General features: G+C 51.6%; 1 protein-coding gene across 2 annotated transcripts; it reads left to right on the top strand.

Moving 5' to 3' along the window:
- The first annotated feature begins 2,187 nt into the window (after nt 1-2,187).
- VSX2 (visual system homeobox 2) lies at nt 2,188-25,134 on the top strand. 2 transcript variants are annotated; one of them, XM_086749929.1, is made up of 5 exons: nt 2,188-2,629; nt 3,830-3,914; nt 6,837-6,960; nt 23,572-23,752; nt 24,803-25,134. In XM_086749929.1, the coding sequence occupies exons 1-5, from the start codon at nt 2,188-2,190 to the stop codon at nt 25,132-25,134; spliced, it is 1,164 nt and encodes a 387-aa protein (XP_086606055.1). The 2 variants fall into 2 exon arrangements, with proteins under 2 accessions (XP_086606055.1, XP_086606053.1); XM_086749927.1 differs by having other exon boundaries at nt 24,740-25,134.
- The last annotated feature ends 2,269 nt before the right edge of the window (nt 25,135-27,403 follow it).

Below are 27,403 nucleotides of genomic sequence, written 5' to 3'. Positions count from 1 at the left end.
GCCTGTGGCTGTGTAGCCCAGATAGTGCATTGGAGATGTGTGGGGAGGAGCTGTTTCTAGATAAATCTGCATCAGTTCCTGGAGAACCTGAGAATTAGAGTAACCATAATAAAGTTCTGAACAATTTATTGGCAACCTGATAGCTTGAATTTTTACCCTAACAGACCCAGTCATACTGAGGCAGGGCCTGGTGTAACTCCAGGTTGAATGCTGGAGAAGGAAATTTTGTACCATACTCGGGAAGCCCCAGTGGAGTGGAACAGAGGGCAAAACAAGCATTAGCTAACGCAGACAAGACACAACCAAGGTCTGAGGTGGGAGGAGGGCTTGGGGTATCCCTGACAGAGCCCATAGCGCTGCCTCCCCACCTTCTAGGAGTGAAGCTGGCCGCTCAAGGTCAGCTTACTGATACGGGCTGTTGTTACGAAAGACCTGGAGGGAACCTCAGTAGGGGTTCCCCTCTCCTTTGCTTGGCAGCTGCTTTAAACTGAGGGTCCCATTCCTGGCTCCTGAGCTACACTGCAACTGTGCCTGTACCTGACCATGCAGCCCACTCATCTGGACCCCCACCTGGGGACTTACCTTTCTGGCTTGAACTGGGATCTGTCTCATCCCTGTCCACTTGTCTGACAACCTGGACTGGAGGCTGAGCCTGGCTGCTGTCTGTGAACTACTCCGCCTGCCGTGCTCAGGTACGGTGGGACAGGGCCCTGGCTGGGGGGATCCTGCCCCAATGGCTGTGTTATCACACCTAGCTCCCAGCTTCCCGTCCCTTAGGGAGCAGCTTGGCCCCCGCAGCACCCTGTCAGTCTTCATTCACCTCTTATGAACCACTTTCATCACCATGGAGACACGAGTTTCTTTACAATCACGGCTGGGAATATCTGAAACACCAAGTCGGTATATGACTCCCTTGCAGCTCTGATAGGAGATGGCCTCAGCAATACTGCCATCACGGTGGAGGTGCCCTCAGTTTGCTCAGGGAAGGCATGGCATTCAGCGTCTGCAGCAGCCCCGATCCTTTGACAGGCCAAGACTCTAAATCCGGACTCCCAAAGCACGCAGAACGTGGCCGATGGGCAGCCCAAAACACCTGTGACCATCCTGGACAGATCTCACCAATTTAAGAGGCAGTTCCCAGCCCTTGCTGTGCCGTCACACACCAGGCACTGCAGGCCTCCTCCAGAGACCAGGAGAATTTCCCCTTCACAGGAAGGCACGAGTTGTTTGGCCTGATGGACCACCCCAGGAGGCCTGCAAAGCTGAGAAGAGGAGGAGGAATGGGGAGCTGCTTCTATCAAAGCTGGGGTGGAAGCTGGGCTTTTTGTACTTTTGGAGCTGCAGTCCCAAGCCCCAGCTTGGCGTCCCACAGATTAACTGGCCCCCATGAGCAGACTTTAGGAGCCACACTGTGGACCACTGTCAAGATACATGTGGTGGTGGAGCAGTTGCTTCAGGTTGAGTAAAACAGGACGCCTTAGGCTTTCTCTTAGTTTAAAGTTTTTGGTTGCGGTAGGGCTGGCAGGGAGGAGGTGCATGGTACCTTGCCCATGGGTGGCGAAAGGCGTGCTCAGTTACTGAAGAGCTGTGTGGCTCAGAAACCATGCTCATGGGCAAGGGTGTCTAGAGAGTCCAACCAAGTAGTTCACCACCTCCGACGGTGTGAAGACAGATGTTTCTCCAGCATATGAAGCTTCCAGCTCTACGCTTTCAAGGAACACTGCTTGCCTTTAATCCTTAGGTTTCCTCCGTGGACCCTTCTCTCTCTATCAGCCGCGTATATACCTCAGCACACGGGATGATTCAGAAAGCCAGGGACACCAGCCGTTCGGCCAGGCTGGAGCCGTGTTGGTGAAACCACCGACGCCTCCGTCCATCCCGGGCCCCACCTCCCCAGCAGGGCTGGAGGCGACGCGGGGCCGAGGCCTGCCCCGCCGGGGCGGCCTCTCCGGGCTCGGGGGCGGACGGCGGCCCCAGCCCCGCCGGCGGGCACCGGCCCCAACCCTCCGAGCAGCGGGCCCGCCGCCGCCGGTGCCGGCTTTTTGGCATCCCTAATCGCGGCTGGCCCCTGTGATTGGCTGCGCGGCTCTGACCCCGCTCGGGCTCCCGGCTGGGCGGATAAAAGGGGCCTGAGCCGGGGGCTCCCAGGCATTCCCGGAGCGGGCACCAGGGACCGCCGGCCGCAGCATGACGGGCAAAGCGGGCGCGGCGCTGGCCCCCAGCCTGCCCGGAAAGCCCAAGCCCGACGGCGCGGCCGCCGCCGCCGCCGCCCCTCCGCCGCCCCCTCCGCCGCCCCCCGCGTCGGGGGCCAAGCCCAGCTCCGGGCCCACCCCTCCCCGCTGCACCGGTTTCGGCATCCAGGAGATCCTGGGTTTGAACAAGGAGCCGCCGTCGCATCCTCGGGCCGCCTTGGACTCGCTGCCCGCCGGGCACCTGCTGGCGGCCCGCTCCGTGCTCAGCCCCGCTGGGGTGGGCGGTGTGGGCATGGGTCTGCTGGGGGCCGGCGGTATTCCCGGCTTCTACACCCAGCCCACCTTCCTGGAGGTGCTCTCCGACCCCCAGAGCGTCCACCTGCAGCCCCTGGCCCGGGCCCCGGGGCAGCTGGACAGCAGCCAGACGGCCAGCTCAGGTAGGCACGGCCCCGGCCCCCGGGGACTCCCCCGCCTTCCCCCGGTACCCGGCACTCCGGCGGGAGGCCCCACGCTCGGCGACGGGAAGGCGATTTCGTTTCGTTCCCGAGGAAGAGGAGGAGGGCGGGCGGGCGGCACCGCATTTTTCCCCGTCCGGGGCTGCGGACACAGTGTGATGGCGCGGCCGGGGGCCCCCGGCCCGGCGATACGCGGAATCCCGGCGGAGCGGCCCCTCGCCACGGCCTCGGCGGCCCCAATTCGTTGCCGGGGAATTAGAGGCCGCTCGGCGTCCCTTTCCTAGACGGCAGCAGCCGCCCCGCAACCCCGTCCACAGGCCCCGCTCCCAGGCAGCCGCAGGTCTCCCTGGAGCGGCAGGCAGCAGCACACGGCCCCGGCCCCGGCGGCGACCCCCAGCCCCCTCCCGGGACCGGCCGGAGCCACCCGACGCGGTGCCCGTTCCGGGCAGTGCCCGCCTCCCCCGCCTGCAGCAGGGCCCGCCGGGGCCGGGCGGGCGGCGGGGAGCCGCGGGCGGGAACCGGGCCGGAGCGCGGGGCCAGTCCCGGCCGCCGCGGGGCACAGCGGCCCGCATCGAAATGCCGGTGCCGGTTCCGTCCCGTGGCTGCTCCTCGGGGACACAAGCGGCACCGCCCTACCCTGAACACCCCTGGCCCCGGCACCCCTGGGGAGCGGGGTGCTGCTGGCAGACAACAGCTCTTCCTTGGATTTTAATTTTTTTTTCCCCGGTAGCTCCATAAACCGCAAATTTTTTTTTTCCCCTCTCTGCTCTGGTGTTTCTGCGGGGATGTCGGGGATCCCCGGGCTGGGGCAAGAGGCCGCGGGGAGGGGGCCGCAGCTCCCCCATTTTCCTACGGTTTTGTTGTGCTCGCCGGGCTCTGCCTTCTAGCAGCTCGACTACAGCAGCTCCAGCAAACGAATCTGGGGGGAGAGAGGGGAGACCGAGGGCCGGGGCCCGGCCCGGAGCCTTCCCTGCCGGGGCTGGATGGCCCCGAGCCCCCCGCACCGGGACTGGGGCCGGGGCTGGAGGGAGCGGCCGGCGGCGGGCCCCGTCCGCGGCGCGATCGCAACGAAACCTTCGGCCGGAGCCGCCGGAGGGAGCGGAGCCGCCGGGCCCGGCCCTGCCCGGGGGTCTCTTGTGGGGCGGGAGCCCCAGCCCACGGCCGCTATCCATCTCTCCGCAGATTCCGAGGATGTCTCCTCCAGCGACCGAAAAATGTCCAAATCCTCCCTAAACCAGAGCAAGAAACGAAAGAAGAGGCGGCACAGGTAAGCGAGTGGCCGCCGCTCCGCAGCCCCCCTCCCCAGGGCACCGGGTACCGGCCAGCCCCACGCCCCGGCGGGCTCGACCCGCTCCGGCCCGGGGCGAAACACCCGCCCCGGCGGCTTCTCCTCAGCGCCCCTTTTTTTTTTTTATTATTTCCTGTCCATCCGAAATAAATCGGGTTTGGGAACATGACTATAAACACGGGAGCGGTATCGGCCGCACGTGTAATTTTGTTTAATTTTTCTGGCTGCGGATCCGGGTATCCCGAGCCGCAAACCCGAGCAGCCCGTGAGCATCCGGGCGGGATGCGGACCAGCGGTGTTTCGGGGGGGGGGGGGGGGATCAACCTGTCTGAAACTGAAGCAGTTAAATAATCAAAACCGTTCCCTGCTCCACATATAGCAATCCTAATATTGGCTATCAGCAAGGGACCATGTCTATCAGTGATTTACATATTTTACTAGTTATAAATAAATGTTTTGCCAATCGATTAAATAGTTGGGAAGCAGACGCAGCCTGTGGAGAAGCTGAAGAAGGGCTGGAGAATTGCTTAAGGAAACGAAGATCCACTTTGGGAGATCCGAGGGGGGTGTATGTGTGTGGGGGGGTGGTTTTTCCCTCGGGAACGCGCCGGGTACTGGACTTTGTCTGACTTGTCCCGCAGTTAAAATGGAGTGGGATTGCCTGCGCCTGATAAACAGAAACGCAAAACCCCGTGCGGGGTTCTGGACAAAGGAAGGCCAGACACCATCCACCGAGGCTGATTTAGGAATAATTAAATCAATCCTGCCACGATGCAGGAAGGGTGGATTAGACGATGCCCCAGTGAAAGCTTAGCAGGATGCAGGGTGGAAGGAGACCGACTGTCCCAGGAGACGTCCTGCCACGCGCGCAACAGGAGCCTTGGTCCGGAGGGCTCATCCCAAATCCGGGCTCCCGCCCCAGACAAATTCTCCCAGTTTGGGTGCTCTGGAGTAAATAACGGCTTCATTTTCTTTGTGGACCGGACAGTGCTGGGTGAAAACGCAGCAGGGGCTGGTGTACAGGTCATGGTCTGGATGGGAGAGAGGAAAGGGAATTAGGATTTGTTTTATTTTCGGTTCCAGACGGAAACAAACCTGCAACCTTTAGCTGTAGCTGTATATTCTGTGCTAAATCGTTAAGAACTCCAGTTGTACCAAGAAAGGGCTGGGCAATGACATGCCAGTAGCCTCCAAATAGCTGCAGGATAGAAATACCAAAAAGGAGAGTGGATCGTGTGTTGTAAAAGGGACGGGGGCTACCCAGGGATGAGAGCTAAAAGGGGAAAACTTCGGCTGGATGTCAGGCAAAACCCTTCCACTGGTGGAGGAGGAGGGTGGAGGGGAATGCTTGAAATCTCAACTGGATCAAAATTGGAATAATTTTTCTTGTGGTCCCAGAGAGAGAAAAATATACGAGCTAACGTGCCTCTGCTGTCCCTGGACTTCACAGATTTGTTGGAGCTGAACGGAAACTGTTCAAAAACAGAATGGATTTAGGAGTGAATTTAAAGAAGGATCTGGTTGCAGGCAGGTCCCTTGCATTTGCATGCTGCTTTTGTCAGTAATGTTATCGATCTGGTGGAATCCTTTTCATTCTGAATAGTGGAGGACATTTCTGAGATTTTCTGTTTATGCTTTCTGGAGTCGTAGGGCTTTTCCGAAATTCAGATGTATTTTAGAAAAAGACTTTTTTTTTTTTTTTCTCTTTCGTTCCCCCTTCTGGGAAGTACATGATTCTTAGTTTGGTAATATATTTATACGTTTACTTTGAACAAAGGCTGCAAATTCGTTGTTGTGGGTTTTTTTTTCGTTTGGTTGGTTTTTGGTCTTTGCTTTTGTTTGGTTTTGGTTTTTTTTTTGTTGTGGTTTTTTTTTGGTGGTTTTTTTTTTGGGTTTTGTTTTTTTTTTTTTTTTGCCATTGGAGTGTTGTTAGTTTTTACCAAAAATGGTGGGTTTTTTTTTACCAGAGGGGTTGGAGGGTGGGAGTTTTAACCCTCGGGGGAGTGGAAGCTGTCCGAGACCTCTCCTCCATCCCCTGGAGAAAGCCTTTCATCCGTCTCGGCTTTCCAGCTGCTGATTTTTCAATCTCCTTGTCCCGAGCTGAGAACTGGCTGCACGGAGGCGGGTTGGGCTGCTGCCCGCCCAGGGCGGTCCAGGAGGATTTCCAGAGGATAATGGGGTAATGCGAACTGGCAGAGAGCAGCTAATGGGATATGGGACTGGAAGCAACCAGAGAAAGGCAGAGGAAGGGACCTGGCGCTGGCTTTTGTAGGGGCACCATCTCAAGGAAGGACTGGGGCAAAGCGGTGGGGAGCAGTGCGGAGAAAACATTTGGAAGATTCAGCTGAGGACTGAGGCTTCAGGAGAGGATTATTTGCTCCTGGAGACTGAAGAACAGCCGGAGAAGGGCTCAGCACCTCTCCAGGCAGGGTGCTGAGGGGATGCTGCTTTATCTCATCGTGACTGTCAAAGGGTTCAGAAACCCCTGGATGCAAGAGGAGGAGGGGGTGGGTGCGCTGTCCGGTCAGAGGAGGGTGAGGGACAGGGACACCCCTGAAATCCTCTCAAGAGGCAGCAGGGTCTGAGATGTGAGAGCTGCTGGTTGCGGGTACTTGCTGTTGGGGAGGAACTGTCTCCAGAGGGAAGTCCCGGAAAGGGAAGGTGATTTGTAACTGTTTAAAGCGCTGTCTTCTGGCATTTTCTGGTTCTCCTTTCACCCTGGCACCTGACCTTTTGTGTATAGAAACACAGAAGATGGGGGGGGAGCGAGGTGAAGCGGGGGGGAGATATGCATTAGCAGGTTACTTAGGTCTGTAGCTTCTGTGTCCATTTCTCTGACTCTTCGTCATCTTTGCTGCTTCTTTTTGCATTTTTTTGATTAAAGAGTTTTACTCCCCTCAGGACAATCTTCACATCCTACCAACTGGAGGAGCTGGAAAAGGCTTTCAACGAGGCCCACTATCCTGACGTATATGCTAGAGAGATGTTGGCCATGAAAACAGAGTTACCAGAAGACAGAATACAGGTAATCATATCTCTCAGACTCCCCTTTATCCTGCCCCTCTCAGCCACGTTCATCCCGCTCTGAAGAAAAGGTAGCGGCACGGGAAGGCTGACATTGCTCTGAATGAACCTCCCCAGGCTGTCCACTCCCCCGCTCTCCATGGGTAGGCAGCCAGATCAGCTGTTCCTGGCAGATTTGTATCTGGTGTTTGTGTGTCGACACGTGCTGTACGTGGTGTGTTGTACTGGTGCTTCGGAGGGGGTGTAACAATGGGAATCCAAAATCATTGAAGGGGAACTGGTGTGCAAGGAAAGACCACAGTCTTTTGAGGTCTTGGTGGTATAGACAAGACGAGAACCTCCCAGAGACTGGGTCTGGGTGGGCACTGCAGGAGGGAAAGAGCTTGTCTCCACTCCTTTGGGTGAAGAGGGGTGCACAGGGATGTTGCAGGCAGCTAGCACTGCAGCTAGGACTGCAGCATGGGAATGACGGGTGAGTTGCAGGGAAGTGTTTGCATCATCTGCACATTCACTGCATTTGGCCTCCTCAGGTGAAGCTTCCCTGAAAGTTTCTGGGGATATTTTTTTCAATGATTTTTAATGTTTGGGGTTTAATTGCATGCCAGTTTTGTTGTGCCACTGTGAGGAGACAGAATGAGGCCGAGTGGAGTATCGCCGCTGTGTGACAAATCCTCCGGTGGCAAGGAGCACCCTGAGCTGCAGGGCTGTGCCAGCACCAGCCGTCGGTGTGCATGGCAGCCAGTATGCGAGCAATCATTACAGCCCAAAAAACCAGAGAAGACTTACAGCTGCTGTCTACAGCATGGGGGGCACAGTCTGCTTGGTCAGACCAAACATGAATTTCACAAGAGTGGACTCCAGCAGCTTCTGCTGCCTCCTCCCTTCCCATACCCCGCTTCAGCCTGGTTGCCGCACAAGGCACAGAGATGTAACGGCCAAGCCTTGAACCAGGTTTTTGCTGGTGCGGGTGATGTTTCTTGGCTGGCTGGAAATGGGTCTGGTTCCCCACACAGTGGCAGTGGCTGCCTCTGTGACTGGTGCATAGCAATTTCTCCAAGAGGCATTAGGCTCAGTGCCACGTGGTGTTGGGAAGGTCCTGCTTTCCCCAGTTCCTCCTTCTGCTCAGTCCCTCCTTATGCACACCCAGCACCTGTCGATCTGTGCCTTCAGTGTGAGCCCTTCCTTTGCCAAAGAGACATCAGGAAGCTGCTCCCTCGTGGGTCTGGAAGGCAGTTCACAGGGCACTTAGCGAGATAATGCTGATGCTGGAAGCTGCTGAGGCATGACCTTGTGCAGAGACAGGGAGATGCTCCTAAACAGAAGTGCAGCCCTTTTTCTCTCAGTCCTGAGCCCCTCTCACTGCCCTCATTCTTGTGCTCAATCAAGAGTGACATTTTCATAAAAGCAAGTTGTGCTTCTTATCCTGTTGTACTGGCGGGACTCCTGCTGACCTAACAGCTTGTAGACAACCTGCATGCTGACAGGATTTCCAATGGTCTTCAGACATAATGACCCACCATCTGAAATCCTACCTGATGCATTGGGATTTTGCTCTGAGCAACAGGCCCTGGTGCTTTGCTTCTAGAGAGCGTGAGCGGGATGGTCACTTCTCCACATGTGACTCTGTAGGATATCAAAAAAGGAGAGGCCTGTTGGGAATTTAGTGTTGTCTACATCCATCATCTGATACTGGGTTGGAAAGAAGGTCCTTTGATTTCCCATAAAGAGCCTTTTCAAGGAAGAGGTTCATCTAGAGGCACAGAACTCTGAACAGAGGCACAGTGCCTCTGCACTGAACTGCAGAGGCACCATTTCTCCTGTGGCCAGAGCTGAGGGCCTTCACCACAGGTGGGGTGGAGTGAGATGTTACAGCAAACAGTGCAGAGCTGGGCCCTGCATGTACTGCTTCAGCATCTGGAGCATCCTTCTAGTTCTGAGGCTCAGTGTTTTATCTGATTTGGAAGTGCAATAGTGGGTAACTTATTTCAGTTCTCACTGACTTGCTGCTGGCATATAATTCTGCAGCTGGCTAATGTACGACTGCCAACTCTTCCTGTACTGCAGAGTTTTTAAACCTACTCCTTACTGTGATCCCTCTGCCCCAGAGATCTGGTTAGACTTGGACAGCAGAAGCACCCTGTGGAGTGGCTGTTCTGAACATCAGGTGTTGCTAATGGCACACGTATTCCAGGAAAAAGTGCTCATGAATGACACTTTTGCTCATCATGAAAGGAAAAATAATGAGAAAGCTAAGGGACCACATGCCTGCAGCTGTGTGCTGTGTTCACACCAGTTCGGATGGACTTCTGAGTCCTTGCAGAAACAGCCTTGGATTAGCACTGGTCTACTTGCTTCCATATCTATTTCTTTCTATTTATCTAATTCAAGTCTTTTTTAGACAGATTTTTTTTTTTATCCTCAGGCTTTTCCCCTCAGTGTTCTAGGTTTCAAATAGCATTTTATTAACTTTGGCTAAGAAGCATAATAACGGAGTTCCACAGCAGAACTGCACAAGTGAAGTAAATCTTGCTTTAAATCTATTAACATCATTTAATACCCCTTGGAAGAAACAGCTGACAATGAATCTTTATTCCCTTTATAATATTTCTAATTTCTTATAATCTTTTTTTTTTTATTTGCATGAGCTTCTAACTGCTTGAGGGAGTTTATATTTTTGCATTTTCATTGCTGTTTGCAGTTCCTTCCATCTTTCAATATTGTTTTCTCCCTCTTGTAGGTCATTAGTGAAAGTGGTTTCTAAGATTGTTGCGAACATCCCATGCTAGGGGTTTTCACAGCATTTCATGTGGGATCCCACTGGATCCACACCTAAGAGTGATATCTACCCCTTATTTTCATTCATGGAATTATTTCTCAGGAGGTAGTAGTCAAAGAGAAAGTAAATCACCTATGAAATTCAATATGAAAGTGAAATTCAAAGAGTGCAATTGAGAGAACGATATAGGAACTGCTTGCATGTAAAACCTTCAGCAGAACACTTCAAATAGCCATCAGAGGCCAAGGCAGTTATTGGTTTGAGAGAATGATAAATTCTGGAAAAATATTCAAAATCCTCCATTTAAAGAGAAGATGAACATGTGGTCTTCTTCAAGGCAGCACTCTTTCACCTTGCATGCATCTTCCTCCCATATTGAGCCAGCTGCTCCTAGAAGGAACATGAGCATCCTCACATTGGGCAACATGGGAAAAGAATTTAATTTTCCCAGTGAGACACTTTGCACAAGTCAGACCAGATATCACTGTGGCCATTTTGCAAGATACTTGAAAAAGGCTCCATTAATCAATATATTTGCAGGAATAAATAAACACAGACCATTCTGTAAAATCCAGGGGAGGTAAGCAGATTCCTGCGGGGAAGCATATCCTTAAGAGACAACCTGAAGTATTCAAAGTGGCCTCAAGCTGATGAGTATTCTGACACCTGACTTAAATCAGTGTCTTTCTCATAGCAGATACTCTTAACTGCAATGCTAGTCCTGAATTACTTATTGATTTAAAATTGAAAAAAAATAGTAAAATAAAAAATACAAATTAATGCTTTATAAACCCGAGGGAAAAGAATTTTCAGCAGAGTACAAAAATTTAAAGCATTTAAAGCATAGGGTTTAGATAAGTTATCCTCACTGAGTTTATTAATATGTGACAGTTTCAAACTTTAAACACCAGTATCTACAGTATTAAAGCTCAGTAACAGTTTGATTTGAGGTTATTGAAACAACTGTTTGTGTTTGTCATTACAGTATGTCTCCTACTGATCAAACAGATCGATTAATCAGTTCAGTATTTCCAAAAAATAAGATCCTGACTGCCATTGTGAGGATGCTAGATTCATCTTTTAAGGGAAATAATCAATTAAAAAAGAAAATAAAAGTGCTAAAAATTGTCCTTTTTGTTGTTAAATGATTGTATAGTAATTACGTGGATGAAGTATTTTGGGACAAATGAAATTGCTCACGTAAGCAAAAGGAACCCCAAGGAGATGCTAGTGCCATGTGTGAGGAGCGGGGATTGTCTGTGTGTCCAGTAAGCTTTGTCAGGCAGCTAAGAGGTCAATTTTGGCTAAAATCAAAATCAAACCACTAAAACTCTAGTTTAAATGTATTGTTTTAGGTGCTATCCGATGAAGACATTTCAGTATCACTGTATAGCCCTTGAGGATTTGGATGGGGATGGAGGAATCGGGAAGGGTGTTCATCTGGAGGGAAACGTTCATACCAAGAGTATTTTTTGAGAACAAGAGGCTTACCTTGCTTCAGTTTTGCAAAAACATTCTGTACTTAGAGGTAAACATAATTTGAAAAGGCCTGAGGAACCTGTATGGCACTGAGCAGGAGCTCAGGAGTGAACCCATGGAGTTCCCTCAAGGAACATGGTGGAAAGTGTGAAAGAAAAATTGGCTTTATGCAGCTTTAGCAGCCCTGGCTTCTCCCCTTCTCACCAGCTTTTCCTGCTTGCAGCGGAGTTTTGAATTTTAGTCCTAATCCCATGCTGTAAGTGTGGAATGGGGGTGATTGCTCCATACAGTTACTGGCCTTTCCTGAATCTGTGCCTGGAATGGCCACCAAGGGATTTCTTAGTGGTGCAGAAAGTAGTACTGCTGGTGTTTTTTTCTAAGCTTGTCACTATTACTCTTACCAAGGGAGGACCTGTCTATTCTTGCTAAAACTCTGGGTAACTTTCACACCTAGGAGACAAAGACCAGCATGAGGCACAGTGGGTTCCCACCTGTATCTCTACACAGCACGGTAATGGAGATCACGGAGCTGGAAGGAAATTACCAGAGTGATAAGAGTGGCTGGAGGTAGACTAAAGGTGAAGGAGAAGCTTGAAGTGTTGCTGCTGTGTGCGCCAGCCATTTCAATATCTTTTTTTTTTTTTTTTAAGAACCCTGCAAGAATTTAATCACGAAATAGAGCTGAACAGCTACTGCTGGCTACATTTGCCAATAATTCCTGAGCACTGGGGCAAGCCACGGCAGTGTGATACCGGATAAGTGTCATTACCTTCCCCCACGCTTTTAGAAATGTAGGAAGTGTACAAGTGAGAGTAATAAAACTAATCAAACTTACTGGCTTGGTGAGAATATTATTATGAGTGTTTTTCATGGCGTATGGTGCATCTCTGCCTCCATGTCTTTAATTGGTATGTGAGGAGTTAATCCACTTTGCTGCCTCTTCAATAACATGCGTGTTTAGTTGATCTAAATTCATATTCATTTCCATTTTTCAATTAAGAGTCGTTTAATTTGGCCCTTTCTGTAATGGAGTGTTTTCATTACCCTTTATCTGTGGCCTGTTTTCAGCCCATGTGCTAGAACTTCGTTTACAAGTTAATTACCATGGCTGCAAAGAGAGGGGCTGGCTGATGGGTGAATGCAGGGGCCCAGGCGAGCCTTCCCAGGGAGATTACTGTCTGAAAAGTCTTACACCGCATGTCTTTGGCCAGAGAAAGAAAAAGTGGCAGGAAACAGGAAGAAAATGGGACATTTTTTCACCTTACTGTGAGGTATCCCTCTGTGTTCAGTCCCTGAGTTGCTTCAGCTACTGACCAATTTTCTAAATGGGACAGAAGAACAAATAAAAGCAAACTTGCCTGTCCTTGCCTTCTGCTCTGTTCCTTGCAAGATGTTTATGGCTGTCACAGCATAAGGGGCAGTGTGGTTTTGGTGTGCTCCTCCACATGAGTGGGAGGGAAATGGGGCTTTGCAGTGACAGCTCCTTCCTTGTTCTCTCCATGGTGTGGAGACAGCATCACTGGGGGTCAGATACCTTCAAGTGTTGGGGCACTTAAGCTGGCTGTAAGTGGAAAGGCAGGCAGGCAACAGAACATGCCATAGCCCGTTGCTGTGGAGTGCTTTGGCAAAGACTTTCCCCATCATGGCCAGGAGAATGAGGAACAGCTCTGCAGGCTTAATGTCAGGCTGTGACAACTCTTCCCCACAGTTATCTCCCTCTTTTCTTAACAGCAGTTGGTTAAGGGTAACACTTCTCCGAGTTAGCTTAGGCACTGCAGTTCCTCGATCACTTAAGCTCTTCTGGAAATGCTACACTAAATCCCTGCGCTGGCAACACTTGCATTCACTCCTCCTTTTAATGACAAACTTTCTTTTCTCTCTTCTGATACCGCTGCAGTTTTTCACAACTGATTTTTAAAAAAATAATTGGGCAGCCCAGCAAGTTCAATAGTTAATTCCCCTCTAGCCTTAGGATGCCTGGCAGAGGGACCAGCTGACGATTGTGTGTTCAGATTTTCCTTTAACGACCCTTTGTTATAAAGTTTTCCTCCTTTCCTTACTTTGAATAGAGATTTTTTTAACAGTTCAATAACACAGCCACTTTAGAGACACAGTTAATTTACTTTCTCCTTAATTTCTTAATGGGTCTATTTTTCTCTGTAGTGTTTATCTTTTACCCTGATAAATCTCAACAAGTTCTTCTGATCCTTCTCTGGCAGCACAAACCTCCTCTGCCTTTTCATTGTCCTCCTTTGTGGGTGTTCTGCGAGCCAGGTTTTGCACAGGCCTGTGCAGGGTTGACAAGTTGAGTCCTCCACAGACATACAGGTGACCCTGCTCTCTGCACACGTGAGGCTGGCAGGTCCTTCTGTGGAGCAGAAAAGAGGAACTGAGCTGGAGAACAAACTGTTGCTACAAAATCCTACAGCAAAGGTGGCTTCCAGAGACCACCTTCATCACAGGCTGTGAGAAGGCATTAGGTGCTCTTTACTCTGAGTGGCATTGCCCTGGGAGCAGCAAAAGGTGTTCAGTTTAGTACCTACTTGGTGTGAGAAGCAGTTTGCTCCCTACTTTCTGTTTCAGTGAGTTTCTGTTAGGCTCCCAACTGTCTGAGCAAAGGCAGAGCTGAAACTTTGGCTGGTGGTTATTAGAGCTTTCAGCTGCAGCTTTTTCTCCAAATTCATAGCAAGGGAATGCAAGTGAAGCATTGCTTATACCTGGTCACCTTCCTGGGACTATATTAAGTGTCCATGGCACACATATTGCCCATTCATAAACATGGGTATTATGTCCCCTCTGTGGTCTAGCAGAAGCTTACTGAGTGACTTCTGCCTGGCTGCTGGAGCTGACCTACTATGGTTTGGATAAACAGCAGCACTTTGCCAGGCTGGGTTAGCCCGTACCTATGCTGTTCAGCCAGGCCAGCGCAACCAGGCTGACCACCCATGCTTCTGGGAAGCTCTGTCTCATCTGCAGCCATAGGGTCCACAGAGTATTGCACAGGGAATACCTTCTCATCCATGCTACCCTGTCATCTCCAAGGGCTTGGCTCACCCAGAGGGAGGTTGACCTGTGAGAGGGTTTGAGAAACAACCTCTTGGAAGCATCTAGCCAACTCATCCATGTAAATATACATGATGACTATCTGTGCTGGTCACTGCTCTCAGCCAGATGTGCCAGTGATGTCCTTTCCAAGATAAATTGATTCCTGTCCTGCAGGTGTTTCTGATATCTCTAGGTCCCTTCATGTCTTTGGCTTCACCACTATCCTTCCAACTCAGAGTCCCCCATGACTGTTACTACAGTGCCTTGCCATTTGTTAGTTGATTGCATCAACTTGTTTGGTGGTTAAGTGACAACAGAGGGAGGGTCCCTGCCTGGGAGATCTTAGTCTGGGTGGACCAGGCATGAGGCATACCTGGGAATGCCCTGGTGAGCTCAGATGTGCTGTCCTGGTGTGAGTAGCATCCACGAGTGGGCTGCATGTTGCCAGCTCTGTGGGTCGCACCATCAGCTGTGCTGTGCACAGCCCTGAGCTGACAACATCAGCTGCAGACATCAATGGCACACCAGCAGCCAGTGCCTGAATGTTGTGGTTTTGTTTAGTGAGGGGGGGGTCTCCCCTCACTAAACAAAACCACAACACTGAAGCATAAGTATTCTGCAGCTGTGAGGTGTCACGTGAAAAATCTTGGAGTCATGAGTTACCTGAAAAAGATGAAGGGCACACAGAGCTGAGGAACTTGTAGAGCCTGGAGTAGACACATGGTAGAAGTAGTGTGCTGAAGGCCCACATCCAGTGCAGCCAACATAATTGATGGTCCCAACCTCCTGGGTGGTGGTCAGGGGATGGACTGCTGTTCTGGCCTGCTCTTTGGCTGTGGTGGTCCTCTTCCTTCCCCAGAGTCAAGAGAGTCTGGTGAAGGATTCGCTGAGTTTGGGTGATTAGATATCTTATTGCATGAGACAAGGAATTGCAAACACCATCCTTACTATGTATCTTCCTAAGGGAAGATTGTAAAGGACCACAACTTTCTCCTTTTGGTGCTCAGTCCAAGCTGCTGCATGGAAACATGTTACCACACTTTACAATACATAACATGTTTCCCCAGATATCTTCCAGCTAATACTTCAATGTGCTAAGAGTTCCTGTGCATCACTGAACCCGTGCTGTAGCCCTCAGGGAGGACTTTGTGGGCCCTCTCTGTATACGCAGGGATGGGCTTGAGCCTCACCTCAGGAAATGATGGGCACCAGGTCTGCAGACACCATCTCCTGCTGCTGCACAGCCTTAGGCTCCTATGTTTTTTTCTGGAGAAGACCCAAGCACGTCTTTATCCTTCACTCTGTGTATAAAGATAAAGGAAAGGGCAACGTACTTCTGGCATGCAAGGGGCAGCCCCAGAGAACAGGCAGTGCTCCGCAGCCTCTGAGGAAGACGGGCGTCCCAAGCTCTGATTTTGGTGCCCGTTGAAAAGCATCATGGAGAAGGACATGCCATTTCTCCTCTGACTGCCCTGACCCGCCTTGCTCTAACATGAAGGTGATAATACAGCACGTCCCTGCATGTTCACAGAGTGCATTGCATATGAGTGTTTATGAAGACCAACGCTCACAATTCCTCTGTGCCAGAGGAGCTGCAGAGCAGTTTTAGCAGGGAAAAAGGAGGCAAAATGAAATTACACAGGCAGGATATTGACCTGGTTAATGGAGACAGGCATTGTGAGCACCCAAAGGATGGAGGTTCTGTGCAGTATCACCCTTTGTGTTGATGATAGACATCTCCCCTCGTTTGTGTGAACTAGGATGATGGGTGCACCCTTGCTAGCTTTCCTGTGTCTGTCACACAGCCACTACTCTGATGCTTTTCCTGTTTAGCAGCAGATTAGGAAGAGAGGAATTTGGGTATTTATCTGCCATGTCCTAGCTTCTGGCAGCCTATATGGAGCCATAGCTCCAGCTAAGTTGCTGGTCAGCTGGCATCATGGTCTAACCGTGATGAAGACAATGTCTCAGGGATGCATTTGCTCTGCACATGTGCTGTGCAGATCGGGTGTGAGCTGAACCACTGATCTTGCTATATCTACCATGTACATCGTGTGCACACTTCTCTTTCTTTGAGGAAGATGGGAGCCCTGCCCTTGATGAAGTTCTTCACTTTTTGAACATGCCAACATGCCAACAAGTGAGAAAACATGTCACCATATGAGGTGGCAAGGCCAGGTGAAGCCCCCAGATTTGCCAAGGGGACACAGTTTAAGACATCTTCCCTGGTCAAGAGGGATTTTACAGCTTTGCCTGCTTAAGTCAGATAAATTGCAACAAGCTGTATTTGGCCATGTAGTGCTTTTAGGAGCAAGATTCAGAGGCAGGCCTGGCCTGCACGACTGGTGGCATGGTAATAGCATGTACAGTTTTGCTTGGTGCTGCATTGAGCCCATATTCAAAGTCTGCCTTGTGCAAGTGTAGTTTAGAGGAGACCCAAGCTTGGATGAACCATCACGTCTTTGCTCAAGAGGGATGAGCACCATCTCGCAGCTCATCTCAGTACATCTGGTTGGACCTGATAGCCAAGTGGGTCAGACACGACTCCAGCTATTACCAGGAAGGGCTCTTGCCATGCCATGTACAGGAATTGCTCTTTCTAATGTGAGCTCAGGAAGCTCTTTGCCAGTGTTCAGTAAGAGGAGGGATGATGAGTCCTGCGATCAGCCATGCAGCCCATGTGCAACCTTTACTGCTCTCATTTAACTTCATACCCACTTTACACCAGCCATAGAAAGTGATATCACCATAAACAGTGCCAATAATTTTGATATTACACTTGAAAAGACAGCAATAAACTGTTTCCAGGCTTACACAAGTGGTGCAGTCTCCATCAGCAGCCTGCGGACAGGAAATTTTCCTAGGGTGATGGCTACAGGGGAGGGATCCAGGGAAGCCCCAAGACCTAGTCAAACCATATACTCTTGTGGCAATTAATTACAAAGCCCCAGGGCCCATGAGTGTGGATGGGGAGATGCTCAGAGGAATACAGGAGGCTGTTCTTTGCAGTGCTCACATCCTCAGACTGGACCCAGCCAGGGCCATGGGCCCTGTCAGATACAAAGGTGAGGACATGGCTATTTTTTTTTTCAGAAGAGGTTTTAATTTTGACTGCTCTCATTCTAAAGGCTTGCATTGGAAAGGAAGAAGGTAGAAAGGGAGGTGTGTAGTTGTCAGAAAGAACTGAGCACTGAGACAGCAGCAGGGCCCCGGGTGTGGAGATGAGCTGGGGATGTTCTCTGGTCCGCATGTTCTCTGGTCCGCAGCTGAACACACCAAAGGGCTCCAAGCGGGGAAGTGCCAGGTGTGCCGCTGGGAATGACTTTAGGAGCAGTGTTCTGCTGCAAGGGGGAGAATGGGCTTGACCGGGCTTTTCTAGTCAAGGAGAGGAGGAACCAACATGCAGGCAGAAGCATGAAGAGCTTGCACTGAGAAACAGAGCTTCTCCATACCACAGTGTGCAATGCTTCACTGTGTGTACAGTGAGGTGACAAAATCAGTCCAGAGCAGCATTGGGGGGGAAAGGGACATCAGGAACTACAGAGTGTTGGCATCCATGTCTGGGTGTTTCCCACAGCAGTAAATGCCACAGAGGTCTGGTGGATGAATGTGAGAAGTTCACCTTCTGCAGGGTTCAGACCAAGATGGCTGGATCCCTGGGAGAAGTGCTTGGTGCTGGATGGACAGGAGTGCGTTGGGTCAGAAGCTATCAGCACCATGAGATCAGGTGGGACCATGACAGCAGATTACAACCTGAAGCAATATCACTGGAATAGTCCAGAAGGCTTCCAAGCTCCCTGGCTGAACAGGACAGGGTTTCTCTACTGTGTCCTCACTGGAAGAGCTCAGTATCCAAAATGGCTTCTTTGCAGGGATCAGATAGATGTATAGTTTGGCTCCCTTAAGCTGAAGGTTTGTGCCAGGGGAATTATCAGAGAGCAAAGAAGACAGGGTAAAATGCCTGTTAGTGCACGTGTGGGGCAGATTGTCTCAGCATTGGCGCTGGGGGGGACTCGGGGTTTTGTCCCTTGCCTCAGTTTGCCAACAGCCATGTGCGGCTGCTCCCCGCAGCCTGGCAAAGGCATGTGCTGGGGTGTGCGCCTGTGTGTCTGTGTGTCTGTGTCTGTGTGTCTGTGTCTGCGTGTCTGTGTCTGTGTGGACGTGCATTTGCTTGTGGCCATCTAGTGGGCATTTCAGCATGCGCTGCTTTGGGCTGGGACCATCTTGTGCTCCGTAAAGCTTGTTCCCTGAAAGACCCCTGCTGAAGTGCTATGTCAAAGGCAGTTTGTGAAATCTGGTGAAGCAAAATTTCCCCATTATCTAGCCTGGACTTTTCCTCTAAGAGATGAGGAATGCTTGGGCAGGTAATATGACGTTATTTTATCAGAAAGACAAAATCGGCTACTACCAATGCCTTAAAACGTCGCTTTGCTAATACAGGTTCCTGCCTCATAGCTGACCTCTGGGAGATTTCTCTCTCTAGCAGACAACGTTTCAGGAGCTGATTAGGTAAACAAACTAACTAAGATGATAAATGTGGATAACAAGGACACGTTGAGTCTCACGTCCCTTTGCAAAATGAGAGATTTCCTCCTACTACAATTTGCTCTTCTGGATCATCAATAATCCGAAGAACTGTCAGTCATCATTTGCGATTCAGAGGAGGAAACTGGCAGGAATAACCTTGCCAGTCTTGACTCTGAAACACTGCAACCCTGCGGTGCAGCGCAGGGTGCCTCCACTTTTACTGCTTTGGGCAGTGGGCTCTGAGGGTGAGAATTAGATTATGATTAGGATTAGGGACATCCCAGTTTATAAAGCTCTGCAGTACTGCTGGTTTTGGAAAGGGGGCCTCAGAAGGACAGATTGTGTGGAACAAGCATCCAAGAGATGACACTGAAGGTGCTGGTATTTGCTGCTGTCTTGGTTCATAGGCTGTGGCTGCTCTTGGAGGAGACAGCATCAATGTGACATGCCTGGTGGGGTTAGAGAAGGTGTGATGGGCAGATCCTCTCTGAGTGATGTGTTATGTTACCACCCTCTATCCGCCTGTTTCATACTGAGAGCAGGTTTTGCAAGGTGATGGATTTTGCTTTTGCAGCTTTTTTATGCGTAGAGGACCAAAACCCATGGATATGGAAGAGCCTGCAGTTTCTGCAGGGTGCATGGGCATACTCAACTTGCAGTGTGCAATGTGCAGCAAGCATCATCTTACCCTGCTGCCGGTGCACAGAGGGTGCCCGGCAGCCTTGTCAGAAGCATGCTTGGCTGCTGCCCCCAGCTCAGCTGGGACGCTCACCACTCCAGATCCAGCCCTTGGTCTGCCAGAGATGGCACTTGTGGGGCTTTGGGAGCAGCTCAGGTGAGGGCTTTGGGCTGCTAAACAGCAAACGAGCATGCATGGGCTGAACTCAGATGCTAATGTATGCGGTGGATAGCAAGACAAAGTTGTCCTCTTTATTCTGTTGTCCCATGTTTGAGGATAGTGTTCCTGGAGCAAGCTCCCCACGTTTCAGAGGGTGCTCATATGATAATAAAAAGCTGTAAATTATCTTAAGATGTAGCCTGTTGGTCCAAAAGATCCCTGTGTATCAGATTACGATAGCTTTGCACAAACATCTCATATGCTTCAGTCTAAAATTAATGAGGGGTTTTCACCACAGGTTGTAAAGTGTGGACGTGCAAACACGATATTTTCCCTGTACTCTGGGCTGTGCAACGGGGAACCACATGAAAGCAAGTGAGGAGAGTGCATGGTACACAGCCACATTAATAAAGCATTTCACAAAGCTGAGCCAACCCATGTGATGAGAAGGGACAAGACCAAACATGGACATACTTAAACATTCCTTGAAACAGGCTGAATTTTACAGAGCTGGAGGAAGTTGTGCAGTAGATATCTCCCAGCAAAGACAACACGCAACCAAAGAAGACATACAGTACCAAAACCACGAGTAAATGCAAGTGTAAGGGTGAAACTCTCTCCAGTTGGGGCAGGAAGTGAAGTGGCAATAATAAATAACTGCCTATTTGTAAGTTGTGGTTAATGTACCAACAGAGTCAAAAATACCTAGTGTGTAATTCAGCTCAGAATCAAAGCACAGGAAAATTTTGGTAACATATCAAGAAATTTGAAGAAAGCAATGAAATCTTCTCTTAGAAGAAAATCCCACTGATGGAGCCATCTGAATGATGGCAAGACCCTGAGAATGACCCATGGGGAATAATTCTGCTGATCTGAAATGGTGTGGGGGCTGCCAGTGCCGTGCTGGAGCTCTTCCCTCCGTGCTCCTCAGGACAGGCTTGTCACAGAGGTGCTGGGCTGGGTCCTGAGCCCAGTAATATTCAATAGTGGGCATCATTAGGTTCACTTGACTTCATTCCTGAGATCAAGATATGGCTCCTGCTATTAAAGCAAGATGGCCAGTCCTCCCGATTTCTGTTCTGCTAGAAATTCTAGGATTTCAAACTTTCATTTTTCCAAGTCAAAAGCAAGAGGAAATTCCCATCAAACGACAAAAATTGTTTTAAGAAATCTCGAATGATCTTACTAAGGTGTTGATGTCGTTTTTATTTTCCCATTTGACTTTAGATATAGATTTCACATGTCTTAGGCAGCCGAGATTAAAATGCAATGTTCAGAAGAAAGCCATAGATAATTTTGATTACACTTCCACTGGCCGGACGCAGTTTTTCCTGTGTGATTGAATCAGCATTTTTTGATTGAAAATTTTCCACCAGCTCTGGTCAAAATTAGGCTGCCAGCTGTCAAAGCTTCTGCTGGCCCCAGCATTTTCCTGGCCCCGGCATTTGCATGGCTGCTCCAGGGCAGCAGGTTTAGCAGCAGTGCCCGGGTGGGCTGGTGGGCAGTGCTGGGACAGGGCTGAGATCTGACCAGGGAGAAGGGCAGGGGAGCATGAGGCAGGAGAGAAGATGTTTGAAGCACCAAGGCAGGAGGGCGGGGAAAGGGAGGGTGGTAAAAGCATCAGTGAGGAGGCACCTGTGTAGAAGAGGATTGAGGAGGGTTTAAAAAGTTGCCTGCTTTGGTACTTGACGGAAAAACCTGTTCCTGGCTGAGATCCCAGGTGTGCAACTGGTGACAAATGCAGTTGTGCAGAGATGAGCCCTGCAAAGCTGCTCTGGATACAAGGAAAGAAGTCACTGCAGCTCCAAACCAAGGCAGATTTGCAGACGCCATCCCTCAAGGTGTGCAGGAATTTCTCCCTGAAAAATGTCTTCCCTGAAAGGGGAGACAGAGAGGAGCTCTATGGCAAGGGATGTAACTGTATTGCTTTATCCAGGGCCGAAGAGCCAGGATCCCTCTCCTGGCACCGGTGGATCGAGCTGCCCACTGGCAGCATGGAGGGGACCAGCTCTGCCTTCCGGGAGCTGGAGGAGTGTGTGGCCTGGAGCGAGAGACCCTGCCAGCGTCCTGCTGACTGCATGACCCAGCAAACCCAGGTGTCATGCAGGCATGGAGGAGCGGCCGAGAGAGGAAGCTGTGCACTCCTGAGGGTCCCTGCTCAAATCCCAGTGGATTCACAGCCATCCACGGTCCAGGGGTTACATATTGGCAGTATGACAGTGTAAATCAGGCTGTTTATCATGCAGAGGAGGTAACGTGTGGCAAAGCTGCCTGGCTGTTAAATTCCCTCTAACGTACACAGAGTGTCTTCTGCTGGGAGAAACTGGCATCACAGCCGCTGGGACCACCACCCCAGCCACACCGCAGAGCTTCCTGTGGGGCCAGGCTGGCTGGGCTCCCAGGAGTGGCCAAGACTGGCTGTCACCAGCGCTAGCAAGCCACTCGCCTACCCTGCAGCTCTGTCCCCCTAAGGTTTCGGTGCTGGGCAGGTCCCCTCTGCACAGCTAGAAGAGACAAGCTTGCCTTGCTAGCTGAGAGCAGGACATCACTCTGTGGCATCAGTCTCATGGTCCCCACTGCAGAGCTGGGGGTCTGCCCCAGTCCCCCAGTGCTCCCCATTGCAGCCTGAGCATGGTTATGGGCAGTGGGGACAAGAGAGGGTTAAGCTGTCAGCTCTGTAATGTTAAACAGGTGTCAAAGGCACCTCCATATATCTGCAGATTGAAATCAAATTCTTTGCAGTATAAAAAGATAAATTACCCAGGCGATTCCCGCCTCATCCCACTCATCAGGCCAGCGCCAGACGGCAAGCAATTTTTTTTTTTAATGTGCTAACGACCTAATCAAGCAATCAAGTCGGAGAAGATTGCGGAGTGACCCCGAGCATCCATCTGCCAGCGAGACCCGACCATTCATTTCCATTCTGCTGTGTACTTTCCAGGAAAGGGAGGCAAAAAAATAGAAAAGAAAAAAAAAATCCTAAACAAATTAACACCCAATTTTCTGTGAGTCTAATTAGTTAAATGAGGAGGTGTTTGGGGTGTCCGTGGGGAGGGAGGGGCTGCCTCTCGGAGAGGGGCCTGGTAACTCCATGGCATTAATTAGCGCAGGTCAATGGCGTGGTTCCCCGGGGACCAGCTGCTTTAATTTCCCGTGATATTTCAGTGCCTGAGGCCCATCGATTCAAACTGAAATTAACTTATTTTTCAATCAGGCCTGGGCTGCCCCTGGGGCTGACTCTTCCTTTGCCTTCTTCTGAATAGACCTCGAGCAATTTTTCATTTAAAGCTGATGCCTCTGCTTGGAGGGAAGGGAGGGGAGCCGGGGAAGGGAGGAGGGCGAGGGAGACAAGAGGAATGGAAATCGGAGAGAGAGCGCGCTAATAGATTTTTGAGAGCATCCCCCCCCCGCATTGCTGCCCGCCTCTCTGCTCGCTGCCCCCCAGGTCACAGCTCAGAGATTATTCTGCCAATTTTCTGAGAAGATGAGGGGCTTTTCAAACTGGGAATTCAGGGCGAAGCGCACAGATCAGCTTCCCCCCTCTCCCGCCTCTCCCGAGCATCCACCCCCATCCCAGCCCTCCCTGCAGGCACCGCTGCCCACAGCCCCGTGCCGCAGCTCAGACACCCAGTAAATAATGAAAGAAAATCCCAGGCACGAGAGCCAAAAGCTGCTAGAAAAAGACACTGTGATAGCAAATTAATTACATCCTGCAGAGAGGGATGGGACCTGCTCTCACGCTTGGCCCTTGTTGCTCCTGCAGGGGAGGGAGGGAAAGATACCTGGCAGCTGCTGCATGGGAGAAGAGGTCGCAGTGCTTTCGGGAGGAGCATCCATGCATCCGCCTTCATCCCATCGCACAGGCACACATGTGTTCCCATGTGGGAAGGGGATTAATGCACCTTGTCTGTCAAAATACCCATGTTCCTCCTTGTCACCCACCCCAGGTTTGGTTCCAGAACCGCCGGGCCAAGTGGCGGAAGAGGGAGAAGTGCTGGGGCAGGAGCAGCGTGATGGCCGAGTACGGGCTCTACGGTGCCATGGTGCGTCACTCCATCCCGCTGCCTGAGTCCATCCTCAAGTCTGCCAAGGATGGCATCATGGAGTCCTGCGCCCCTTGGCTTCTGGGTAAGTGACCAGCCACCTTCATGGGGGATGGTGAGTGGGTTGAGACAAAGTGGAGGGATGCAAGGAAGAAAATAGAGCCGTGCTGAAAATATGGGTGGAGGTCAGTAAGGCGAGGTCTTCCTGCCCTGCATATGCAGGGGGGAGACACCTCGCCCTACAGCCCTCTACCCCCCTGTCCCTCAATGGCCAATAGACTCTGACCATTCATCCCAAATCCCTGCTGGTCCTTGGATCCTGACCTGCAGGATCTGTCTGGGGCAGGCATTTGCTCCCTGCGCTCAGGCTGGTGTTAGATTTCGGCTCCCATGACATGAGCAGCCCTTGGGCCCAGCCCTGGAGCAGGGGCTCCAACCCTTACCCAAGGCAGGAGGTCATCCCAGTTCAACTCCCCCATCCCAGTGATGCTGTGTGGGGTACTGGGATTCCCAAATGCGCTCTCCTTGCCCTAAGTTCCATGAGGAAAATGCTTCTGCCTCCTCCTGCTCTCAGCACCAAGGGAAGCTGCATTTCTGTCTGGTTTCACCTGATTTTCTGTGCAAACGCAGAGGTAGCAGCTGCCCTACCACACTCCTACTCTTTGCTTCCTGCTTTCTGACCTTTCAGGCTGGTTCTGCCCCAAAACTAATGTCTGACATCTTGACGATGGGCTGTTCTTTCCTTCTGTGTGAAGCTGAGAGAGGCAGAGGGATGGGTTGTGTGAGGAGCAGGTTGATATGGGAAGAGGCAATGGGGGATCTTCCTCCCCAGCCTCAGTGAAGCTCAGACAACTGTGCTGCTTGTCCCCTTGCAGGGACAAGTTAGCTTTAGGGTCACAGAGAGAAATGAAGGGGAGAGTAATTATAGACCGTTGGGGGCAGCCCCGGGGCTGCCTTGCCTGGGCTGCCCTTGCGCGGGGGCCAGAGCGAATGGCTCACCGTGACTGCTGCGTGAAGTGAGGGTTTCTGCTTTTCCTTAATTCTGGCCTCTCTTTATCTTTGCTGTTTTCAGTTCAAGATGGCTTTCCCATGCCCAGGCGCTTTTCTAAACCCGAATACCAACAATTCTTTTTAGGGATGCACAAAAAGTCTCTGGAGGCAGCGGCTGAGGCGGGGAGGAAGACGGAGGTGGAGCGCCAGGCCCTGCCCAAACTTGACAAGGGTGACAAGGAAGAGAGGGGCCCGGATCCCAAAACCACCATTTCCCAGGAGGAACTGAGAGAAAATAGCATTGCCGCCCTCAGGGCCAAAGCTCAGGAGCACAGCACCAAAGTCCTGGGGACCATCACTGGGGACACCCCGGCCCCAGGCAGGAAGATGGAGACAGGGGAGGAGGCGGCGACAGCAGAGGATGAGAGACAGATGGAGAAGTCTAATTCATCGCAGAAGGAGGAGAAGCTGATCTAGGCCGGGGAATGGGTGGCAGAAGCCAGCCCTGACAGACACTGTGTCCTCCGGGGGCCACACCCCCCTCCCCGGACCGCCAGGTCCCCCTGGCTGCCCGTGCCCAGGGAGTGGGGCCCCGGTCTCTGCATTTGGGGCTGCCTGGCAGAGGTGTCCCCTGCCTGCTCCCCTTGAGTGTACCCCTGTCACTCGCTCCTCTGCCCCACTGGGCCTTCCTCACCCTCCCACCCCTTCCTTTTGGGGGACAGGGAAGTGTCCCATCGTCATCACCACCTGAGAGGACACAGAAGCTCTTGCTCCCTGTGGCCTCATGACCAGCTCTGGGGCTCTATCCTCCTGCTCCAGTCCCAGATGCCATCTGCCATATTGGAGAGAGCCTGTCCCCTACCACCATGACCCTCCTTGGTACACGTCTCTCCCCAGTGCTGCCTGGGCCCCTTTCCCGGGCACCCTGTTCCACCGTGCCCCAGGCAGACCTGCCACCTTCCCCCGGCCATCACCTCTGCCTCTGGCCCAGGCCATAGCAGGACAAGCCCATGGCAGTGTTTGCATGAAATGGCGACTCTCCATCCAGGGTGGTTTGCATTTTCCACCCATCTCTCCCTGCCTGGCACTAGGGTCTGCTGGGAAGGGTCTGCAGCTTTGGGGCGGTTCAGTTTTGCCTCCATTTTGCAGGGAGAGGCAGGTTTACCCCACGAGTGTGACATCCCAGTCCCACCGGGCACCTTAAGGTGACCCCAGCCCATGCCACCGGCTCCCGCAGGGCTGGCCACCACAGCCGGGCCTGACTCTGCCCCAAACGCCAAAGCCCACAGAGCCTCCTGCACCCCTGCAGAGGGGTCGAGCGGTGAATTTATTTACTGAATACATTATTCCAAGCGAGACAACATCTGCCCAATGTATTTATTGAATTAAATTTGTCCAGCTCGCCCTCTGAGTGTTAAAGGGAACGACAGCCATGCAGATCCACCCCACTACACCCCGCAACCTGTACATACGTCTCCCAGCCAGCCCCACATGAGCACACACAGACCCATGCAGCCAAACTCACTTCATGGTACCATCACCTTCCCATCCTGGTAAGGCACTATTCCTCCCCGAAAGCGGTAGGACAGTGACTTCCAGGCGACCCTTTCTGTCCTGCTTTCAGCTGTGAGCACCCTTTCCCCAGAGCTACTGTTTTCCTTTCATCAAAGGTTAAGCCCCTCCATCCAGCCCCTGTTTGTCTTTGTCCCCCAGTCGTTTGATGTGTTAGATGATAGCCCATGGTGTGTAAATAATGTATATACAGTGAGAAAAGAATTCAGTATTGAGGTGTTTGAGATATGGAGCTGTAACAACTTCTAGTCATCCAGCATCTGTGATTTATGTGCCATTTTCTGTAAAGATATGAACAAGAATAAAACTAAACTGGAAGACTGTGTACGAGTCTGGTCACCCATGTTCAAAGAGGGTGAATTCAGCCAAAGCTGAGAGGGAGTTGGACATCAGGCCAAAGCCAGAGAGAGGTGGGAGCTCCAAAGCAGCACAGAGAGCAGTCTCCATCTTCTTCACCATCCAGGCATGGAGAAGACGCAGCTTGGGTGCTGCTCTCCCTTTGCAGTGAAAGACAAAGCTGAAGCGGGTGCGCTTGTACTTGGGGATGAAGTTCGGTGTGATGGCACGCAACTGGTCAGAGAACAAGTCACTTCAGCATCCACAACAGCCCTGGTGCTTTGGGTTACCCCACATCACAGGTGCCCTGGTGTTAGACAGCCGGGCAGACCTTTGGGCAGGCTCACCATCTTTGCCAGGAGTAGGCTGCAGGGCCTGGCTGGCCTGAGGAGCAGAGGGAGCTTGTTGAGTGGGAAGGGCACCAGCAGGGGTTTCCAGCGAGGCCAGCTCTGATTTGAGAGCAGCGAGAGCCCATACTGAGTTAGCAGAGGAGGAGCTCAGGGCCGGCAGTGAGGGGCTGTGGGGAGCAACAGGATGGGGATTAGTGGAGGGAGGTGAGCAGGGGTTGAAGCAGCCCTGGGCAACTGGGAGCGGGAGCAGACTAGTAAAGCCTGGCTTGGGCACTTTGGTCCCTGCAGGGATCCCAGGCATCCGCCAAACCTGGCTTCAGTTCAAGAGCAGCTGTCAGGACTCAGATTAGCATGAAGGTTATTTTCAGTCAAATATTTGTACAGCCCACTCCTTTCCCCTCCCTTAACGGGATTGAATTTCTTTTCCTGGTAGCGCTGTGGCAGAGAGGAGGAGAGGAGCGAGGCCGGCGAGGAGGGCTGCCCCAGTT

This window comes from Chlamydotis macqueenii, chromosome 5 (assembly GCF_036417535.1).
Source record: "Chlamydotis macqueenii isolate bChlMac1 chromosome 5, bChlMac1.mat, whole genome shotgun sequence".
In the NCBI taxonomy this organism is placed as follows: Eukaryota; Metazoa; Chordata; class Aves; order Otidiformes; family Otididae; genus Chlamydotis; species Chlamydotis macqueenii.
The sequence above is the reverse complement of the archived record's forward strand: the minus strand, read 5'-3'. Positions and strand labels throughout refer to the sequence as shown.